The sequence below is a fragment of the Solanum tuberosum genome, unplaced genomic scaffold (genome assembly GCF_000226075.1).
Source record: "Solanum tuberosum cultivar DM 1-3 516 R44 unplaced genomic scaffold, SolTub_3.0 scf00584, whole genome shotgun sequence".
NCBI lineage: Eukaryota > Viridiplantae > Streptophyta > Magnoliopsida > Solanales > Solanaceae > Solanum > Solanum tuberosum.
Window position 1 is genome coordinate 122,827 of NW_006239504.1, and position 10,009 is coordinate 132,835.

At 34.2% G+C, this 10,009-nt stretch overlaps 1 protein-coding gene across 3 annotated transcripts in view; it reads right to left on the minus strand.

Moving 5' to 3' along the window:
• Positions 1-336: 336 nt before the first annotated feature.
• The window catches only part of LOC102582957 (putative late blight resistance protein homolog R1A-3), a 54,952-nt gene continuing 45,279 nt past the window's right edge, over positions 337-10,009 (minus strand). For 2 of the 3 annotated variants that reach the window (XM_015304641.1, XM_015304640.1), the window contains 2 exons: positions 1,265-5,021; positions 337-589 (listed from right to left, as the gene is read on the minus strand). In XM_015304641.1, coding sequence (XP_015160127.1) covers positions 1,269-5,021 — 3,753 coding nt within the window. In that variant the 3' untranslated portion in view covers positions 337-589; positions 1,265-1,268. The remainder of the gene's footprint in view (positions 590-1,264; positions 5,022-10,009) is intronic. The other variant, XM_015304642.1, reaches the window with a different exon arrangement.

Consider the following 10,009-nt stretch of genomic DNA (forward strand, 5'->3'; position numbering starts at 1 on the left):
AAAAGGCTCATTTGTGCCATTATGGATTAACAGAAACCCATCCGATTTTGCAAAACTATTTTGTCCACGTGACAAACGATGATTCGACCATGTCATTATTATTTTTTTTAAAAGATATTTTTAAAAATAAATAAATTATAAAGCCACCCATATTATAAACACCCAATGACTTCTTTAAAGATGACCAAAGAGGAAAGTTTTGGATTATAAATATAGCTGATTGAGTGCGCACTAAATTGTAATTTGATCCATAAATGGGATTTTCAAGTAGATTAAAAAATATTTCTTTTAATCTAGAAATATTTTTATACAAGTAAAATGTTGAAAATATGAGAGAAGAAAAAGAGCACAAAACAACACATGCTCATCTACTCAAATTTTACATAATATTCACAAATAGTTCAGTTGAGACTTTCATCAAACACACTTATACACATATTCCAAGATTGGTTTCAATTTCCGCCTGACTGATTCGATCAAGTAGGGCTAACTCAATGAAATTCATAACCCTTTCAGTCTTCTCCTTATATCCTTGGTCGGGCAGCAGAGTTCTCACTTCCAGGAAGAGCCACGTCAGGGAGGATGGTTGCTGAAAGCAAAATCAAATAAAAACATGACAGCAGAATGGGTTAGAGCCATGTTCAACTAGGTAAATCCGTGCAAACAAAAATCCTTTCTGATTAGGAATGATAATCGCAATGGTACCATAAGTAGGGACTCACAAAGACTGTAAACAACTGAATTAATCAGAACAACACACATATTTTGGTTTCTAAGCAGACACTATAGCGTTACTCAAGTTTGTCTTCTGTTGTTTAATAATTATATCCTCATGTAGAGTTAACTGCAACAACAACTATATTTGTAACATAGTTTTTTTCCCATCTGTTATGTTCAAAGTGAATCTAAAATGTCAAATTTGTATATCAGAAGCACCAAAGAATTAGCCACAAATGTATATCTTGAAAGATATACAAAATCCTGAAAAAACTGAAATATAGAATAACTTTCATATAGTACAGAGAGTCGTGATGTTGCCGGACTTGAAGAAATATTCAAGAAAATAAAACCTATAACCATATAGGTCAGGGGCAGATGTATATTGTCGAGACATAATATAATGCCATGTATATTTCTCAAACTTGTTTATAACAATGATATTCAAAAACAGACAGTTCAGTTGAGACTTTCATCAAACAAATTGTAGAAATCTTTTAACATTTGCCACTCAAGGAATCAGAACATCAAAAGAATTGAAAAGAACCTGTTCACTTATATAACGGGATATTCTTCCGGCCAACGACTTGAAGCTCGTCTCCTCCCCTCATATCTTCAGCATATACCTTAATCTTCATAGCGGAATCTTCAAGTTGAGGGCTCTCTACAAGTTTGATAATTTTGAGTGACCAAATGTCCCCAAAACTAGGCGGAATCTCCTCAAGATCACAGCATCCCTCCAGTTTTAATTTCTCAAGAGCGGGAAAGGATTCCTCTCCAACCTCCCACTTGGCAAGAGTCACTCTTTGCAACTTCAAACATTTGAGATTCTCAAAGGTGTCTTCCTCCCCCATGTTCCATTCTTCCCCATGGATGATTGTATCATAAAGGTACAACTCTTCAAGGTTGGGCAGTCTCGCTATTGTTGATAGTGAATCGGATATAAGAGGAAAGTCATACAACGACAATTTTTTCAAATTCGAAGGGAAGTGAAAATCCCATGGACAATTTATGGCTGCAGAGGACCCACTATCATTTGTGTTTGATCTTTCAAACTCTACAGTGAGGTCTTCTAGTTCAGTTAGGAAATCCAATTTCGGGAACCAATATTGCTCTGTTGAATAATCCCATGATTCCTTGAGTTCAAATGAAAGATCTTGAAGATTGGGAAACCTTTCGAAAATATCCTCTGTATCTTTCCAATACGAAAGCACGAGTTTCTCTAATAATGTCAAGTTCTCTAACTTTGTGTCCTCTGCTACCAGAATTGGTTCATCTGTATCCATATCAAAGAAAGAACAAGCAGTCATGACCAGCACTCGTAACTTTATAAGATCCCAAATTCTTGGTAATAGTATCAAGGTTGATTCTTCGTTATCCACCCACAGGGTTTCTAGATTCCAGAGGCTTGAGAAAGACAAAGGCAGATATTTAACTTCAGTCCCAATTCTTAAGTACCTCAGATGATTCAACATGCATATTTCATTAAGCAAAGAATCATTCACCTTGATAAAAGAGGGATCCAGGTACAACGCTCTAAGAAGCCTCAAGTGTCTTAGGTGAAATGTATCAGAAAGATGGTCGTCCAGCTTGTCTCCATTTATCCTCAAAGAATAGAGGTGTTTACCAGAATGCCTTTTCTTATTTGAACCGAACAGGACAAAATTAAGCCCAGAGTGCTCCTCATCATCATCAATGGTAATTTTACTTGACAACAAATCTGATGGAGCACTTGAACTTATCCGGTCAAACAACTTTTCCTTTCTTGCTTTTATTAAACAAAAGTCATGCACAAGATCATGAACTTGGCAAGTTGGATAATCACCTATCTCATTGAAACAAATTACCAAGCTACTGGAAATTAAATCATCCACATAAATCTTCACCATTTCTTCCATACTCTTCATTTCCGTCTTTTCCACAAATCCTCCAGCATCCAATAAAACTTTCAACTCATAGATTGTCACTGCAGTGTCCTTTGGCCAACCTGCAAAGTAAAGCAAGCATGGCTTGAGATGATCAGGTAAGTGGTCATAACTTATTTCTATAACTTTCATCACTTCCACTTCATTCTTCAAAATAAAGGAATGCAAATTATTTAGAATTTCAAGCCACACACTCCTTTTCTTTTCCCTCCCAGCAATGACTCCAGCAATCAGATCAGCCACCAAAGGAAGCCCTTTACAATTTTCGGCTATTTCTTTACCAACATCCAATAGTTCATCAGGGCAACTCTCGTTTCCAAATGCCCTTTTCTCTAATAACTCCCAACTTTCTTCTGATCTTAGCAATCGAAGCTCAAGAGGATCAGTGTAGCGCTTTCCATGCAAAGCCACTTCCTTTTCTCGAGTAGTCAAAATAATTCTACTTCCTTTCATACCATTAGGAAAAGGTCTTGTTAACTCATCCCACGTAGTAGTATCCCACACATCATCTAAGACAATAAGATACCTCTTTCCATACAGTTGTTTCCGTAGCTTATCAACAACATCAATATTCTCACTCAATTTTGAATATGAGTCACTTACTTGATTGAAAATTTTATCCAACAACTTCTTCTCGTCATATCCTTGGTCGACGTATTCTTGGTCGACTGTGCACCATGCGCGAAGGTCGAAATGGCTAGAAACTGATTTATCATTGTATACTTTGTGCGCCAAAGTAGTTTTACCTGAACCCGGCATACCAGTGATCGAAATGACATCTAGATCTGCCGGTCCACTGGTGAGCTTTCTAAGTATCAAGTTTGTCTCCTCCTCAAAACCTACAATTATTTTACCAGCCGGTGATGACTCGCTTTCAACTAGCTTCTTGGGAGATTTTACAACAATGAGACCTCTGTTCTCAGGAATCTTCTCATGTAAATTGGAGATATCTTCTTTGATAAGCTTGATCTTATTTATGGTAATGGGAAGTGAGAAAATAAGATGTAAGAGACCATTATCTCGAAAAATAATTGAATCAATGACATCTTTTGCCTCATATGCCACATTTAAAACACGTGCCCAGAGATCTTTATACATTTCTTGTTCAACATTCACCAAGAACGATCTTATGAATTCTAGGTCTTGTTTCACCAACTCAATTTCTTCCCTTATCAAAGCAATTGAATAAGCATTGGAATCCAGTAAATCATTCAAATGTATGTGTAGTAGATGCATGAAGAGCGGTCCATCACTCATGGGGAAGCAACATTGAGATGAATCCGGGACTTTCAGATAAACATGTTTGAGATCTTCCTTGAGGAGTTCAATATTTTCCAGCAACTTTAGGGTTGCACGATTTGTCTCATCGGTACTCTCTTTATTCCTTAATTTCTCTTCTAAGTCGTGAACAAGAGTTGATACCTCCCTGATAAGTGCTCCAACAAATGCCAAAAGATCAAATAATTTGTCATGATGAATAAAGTCCTTGGGCATATCAAAAAGAATAATTAGTAGGAACTCAATCATGACATGAATGTTTCGAGCCCCTAAGGTGCTAGGGGTAATAACAGTTACCATGTGCTCTTGAAGATGAATAAAATATTCCCGAAGAATGTCCGGAGAGGTTTCCAGGAGCTGCTTAATGAAGCGTCCAATTTCTGCTGAAGTTGAAGCTTTCAAATTTGTATAACCTATGTTCATAACTTCTAGTTCAATTGGAATAATCTTCAAGAGTAGATGTTCTAACATGATGAGGTGAGAGTGTTTATCAGTCTGATCATCCTCATCTAGCTCAGAGAGTCCAGACTGTGTATGACACTCCCAAAGAAAGAGTCCTACTCTCTCAGCCATGAGTTGAAACTGAGGTAAGACATATTCAACACTCTCGTGCTCAATGCAACCATTCACTATCAACCCATGGAAATCTCTTACATTGCCACACACATTCTGAAGAATCTCATACTGAGTCACTAATGGAAAATTCTTCTCAGCAAGATACTTGGATATATGATGGAGATTCAGGAGGAGGAAGTCCAACTCCTCCTCAGTCATGGATGTAGAATGAGGACATGAGCTGATACAATCATCGATATTATCCATGAGGCTACCAAGGACATGAGGCATGTTGTATTTATTGTCAACATCAACCAAAATTGATTGACACAGATCTTTAACAATTTCTCTTAGCAAAGTCATTACATCTTCAAACTGCTCCAAATCGGAATAAGAAAGCAGGACGTTTGCACAAATTGATGCCAGCACAAATTTCAGATCTCCAATTAGATCCACGTCAAGAGCTATTTGATTTTCTTCATTCTTTAACCTCTCCATGATATCCACAACATTGACAACGTCCTTGCGAAGAGCAGAAAATGACACCTGCCAAAAGACCAAAGCCACATTTCTATCACATATCATCCTCATATCATACCATATATTACCAAAACTAAGAAGAATCTGAGTCAAAAGTTGGATTACAAAAATACACCTTAACTATTATTTTATTGTCTTAAAATCATTTAATTTTTTTTTTTCATTTAATAAATAGCACAAAAATCTACTTTAAAGTATTTTTTATTTTTTTAAAATTATTTTAGTCTAAAAATGTCACGACCCAAAAATGAACGTGATGGCACTCATCTTATCCCACCAAGACATGTCAGCCTAAAACTCAACCATTACGATAAAGTGCGGAAATAAAATATAAGTAAAAGTCTAATACTTTAATATAATGCGGAAATTCTTAATTCGAACAATTCAAACCAACACAAAAATGCAACATCTTCCACACATCATTGTTTGTTACTCGAACAAAAACTCAATCTTTGTAAAAGTCATTGATAACCTCTAGTGAGCTTGTGACAAACCAGTTCACATTGCATAGTCATTTCTAAACTCAAAGGCGAAAAACCCTACTACCTTCAAATTTGAACCAAGGGTCTATATGAGAGGTTTTATTCCTTCACTTTTCTTAAATTCCTCCCATGGTGTAAAATTCTAAATATTTTGAACTCTTCAACACACCAGATTCTTGTTCCTTTTGTTGACTTGGTTACTAATCTTATTCTTTGACCAACAACCCTTGACATTTTTACCTTATCCTCTAAACCAAAACATTACGTGAAACCCCCCTTAGGTCCTTTAACAATCAAAAGTAACCAAATTTATGACTCAAATTATGCACAAGTCCTTCCAAATGCTCAATACTCAATGTGATCAGTCATCTCTTACCGTATCAATTCATATCTTGACAAAACATACTACCACGAACATAGACTCACATTAAAAAACATGAATTTTGATCCCAACTGTGTAACACAATCCCATTATCTATCAATATTAGCCCAAACATTGAAGATTTTTATGAATTCACGTATCTTAGCTTATCATTGATCGTCTCTCCATCGATCTTATTGTATTCATTGTTATAATTTAAACCATACCAGATAACCAACCCAAAACCATTAGAGAATTCATCATCACCCTTTAGTCAAACGTATGCAGACTTCTTTTTGAAATCTGACCCAACAATTTTTAACCAATCGAATGAACATGAGACACTATTACCATAATTAGAGCAAAACAAATGGAACCACGTGTCTCTGGACCCAATTTTCAACCCTCTAAATATACATCTGTGTCCCTTGCAAATAGAGTAAACATCCTTGCTATCGCCTCCTTCCAAAGGCTACACTACATCCCACTATTTTTTTTCATTATGACTCTAGCTCCTTTAAATTTTATTCAAGCGATGTCCCAGCATCTCCTAAGACTTCCATACAACCCCATTACTCACCAAATAGTGAAAAATCACAACATTAGATATTCACAAGTCATTATTACCATAAAAAATTCTTTTAACCAACCATTCTTATTATATAGTTGCATCTCAATCACAATCCATCACAAACTCTTACAACCATCATGTTTGGTTAGCCCTTGCCATCACCACAAAGTCAACCTTGTCATCGGCATGACATCTCAAACCAAACTATACCAATCAGATTCAAAAGACTAACTCAATTTTATACACACTTTCTTACTAAAATTCTCAATTACCTTCACACAAGTATACTTGTTGGGACTTCCCTTACCCATAAGCTTGTCATCCTAATAGCGATCCACTTCCATAGAGCTTACAATGAAATCATCACTCATTTAAAATCCTCGAGATACACTTCACAACCTAAACACATTAATACCGTACCAAAGATCCACCACTAAAAGCTTTCTTATAAATAATACTTAACCCAAGCGTTTGTAGTAACAAACTAGTTGGTTTCTCAAACGTGAATGCAACATCAAATCTAACTATATGAGCATGAGATACAACTGACAACTCCTTAAGTAGTTAGTATTCTCACTTGACAATCGACGTATCCATTTCCATATACAACTAGTATCACACCATGAAAGTCCATTAGATTGATCACTAGAACACATCATACCTCCCAAGAAGATTGTACCCAAATAGCCCACACATTTCAACCATTGGATAACTACAAAACATTATCAAATCTATTCCGTCTCTATCCCAAGAGATATGCATTCTTTCTTAGATCAGGTCGATAGCAGAAGTAACACACTCCATAGTTTTTATGTTCATAACCTCCAAATTTTAATTTGTAAGTTTATGGTATTCCTCTACTATTTGCCTATATAAATTCATATTTAATTTTATGAACATTCACATTCAAGATTACCTTTTCTCCTCTTTATCATACTGGTTTGTGAATGAAGTAACAAAAAAGAGGTACATGAAGGTAAGAAATATTTTAGTTTCAAGTCTTTCTTTTTATTTCCTCTATTTTGTCTATATAAATTCAAATTTAGTTTCATGATGACGAGTTTAACATAGGGAGTAGAATATCACGGCTCTACTTGCAAAGAAATTAGGGAGTAGAATTTTTTTTAACTTTGGTTTGTATTAATAACTTAGTTGGATGATTGACAATACTACTCATTTGTTCTTTTACTATCCTACTTTTTTTGTTATATGAAGCACAATTAATATAATTATTCTATTTCGATAAAAAAAATACATAATGATCAGGAGTTTCATTTTTATTATGCTCGCAAAAAATAATTAAAAACAAAATATTAATTCTATGATATCATTTTTTTGTTTTGGTATGTCACAATCTGTGTTCAGCACTATTCCTTTTCATTTGACATGTATTTATAATTTTTTTATTTTCATTTTAAATTATTTTTGTCAATGTAACAATGTAAGTTATTTATGTATTTTTTATATGGCTTAATATCATAAATGAAAAAGTCTATCATCTATATATTATATAACTAGTAAAATAACCCGCGCTTTGCGCAGGAATTTAATATCACGGAATTTATAAAATATTACTTAAAATCTATCGGTCATTAAAACTAAAACACTATATTATCTTACAAACATTAATATTACGAAATTTATAAAATAATACTTAAAATCTATCAGTCATTAAAACTAAAACACTATAAATATTAATAATGCAAAGGAAGTCATTAAAACTAAAACACTATATTATCTTACATACAAGATTACGTAGTAACAAACATTAATATCACGAAATTTATAAAATAATACTTAAAATCTATCAGTCATTAAAACTAAAACACTATAAATATTAATAATGCAAAGGAAGTCATTAAAACTAAAACACTATATTATCTTACATACAAGATTACGTAGTAACAAACATTAATATCACAAAGGAAAATTAAAATTATAACATCTGATCATTTATCCTTAATAATATAAGCATAAATTATAAATTAATTATTGTAAAAATACATACCACGATCTATAACATAAGCAATGTGTCAGTGAGTCACTCAATAGGAGCAAAGTACACGAATATTTAATTGTGAAGAAGAAGGAGAAGGAGAAGGAGAATTTTCGTTGTTTTAAAATGAGAGGAAATACCTCTATTTATAGACAACAAAGGGTAGTGTGAACAAATGTTTATTGTGCCTTATCGGAAAGGTTACAACTATTTGGAAAAGTTGCAACCTTTCGGGAAGGTCACAACCTTACATAAAAGTCACAACTTTTCATAAAAGTCGCAATTCATCATTAAGTTGCAACTTTTCATAACTCTTCATTAAGTTGTAACTTTTCATAAAAGTCACAACTGACAACTTACAACTTTTCATAAAAGTCATAACTCTTCATTAAAGTCGTAACTTTTCGTAAAAGTCACAATTTTTCATGAAAGAGGAAGGCTAGTTTTGGAAATAAATAAATTAAAAGGGAATAAAAGTCACAACTCTTCATTAAGTCGCAACTTTTCATAAAAGTCATAACTCTTCATTAACTATTCATTAAGTCACAACTTTTCATAAAAGTCACAACTCTCAACGTACAACTTTTCATAAAAGTCACAACTTTTTCATGAAAGAGGAAGGCTAGTTTTGCTAATAAATAAATTAAAAGGGAATCCTGGTTTGTGGTGGCGCCACGTAGGCGGGTCTAGGGTTCTCTTATATATATATGATATATGATTGCAATTTCTAAAATAATAAGGTGACACGTCTCTTATAGCCATCGATCATTTATTTTTGGCAAAACACATAAATAGGACCCTTAACTTGGCTTCAAATTATATCTTTGACCTTACACTTTCAAAGTGCACAAACATGCACTTTAACTATCTAACTATTAAACAAAAAAAACACTTGAATTCCACCTAGCAAAGCACTTGATACTTGTGATTGATCTACTTGCCGAAGGAAAATGGTTCCGGCAAGAGTTGACTATTGCGCTTTGATGCATTTTGATACTTGTGATTGATCTACTTGTTACTTGCGATTGACATATTTGATATGCATTAGTTGTTGAACTGTGACTATTGAACTGTGAGGTTAAACCTTGGGAACTGTGTATTGTGAAACTATTAGGTTGGATTGATTTCTATGCATGTTGTAGTTTGAGGAGATTCGGTTGGGATGAAAGGAGTATTAGATCTCTAGCTAATTTGCCTTGCTTATTTGGTTACTTGGTGAGTACCGTGTTGGTTGATACTCACTCCTTTCTTCTACACTTGTGTAGGTTCCGAGCCCGGTACCGTGTGATTGCTCTTCTTCTTCTCCTATTTTTTGAGGCTTGTCAAGGACTTTTGACAAGTAGCTGCTTAATTGTCATCCTGACATGCCCTCTTGTTCCTTATTTTATGTTTTGTTCTATCTGAGAAACAAAGACATTGGGACTTGTAATTATCTCTCATTTTTACACTTATGTATTAGTGGCTTGTACACGTGACAATCATGTTTTGGGGTTATAATAGAATGAATAAGTTTTCCGCTTTTATCTTGTTCTTGTTTTACTTTCCGTATTTCTTTCGTTTTGTTGGGTTGAGGCTGACTTGTCT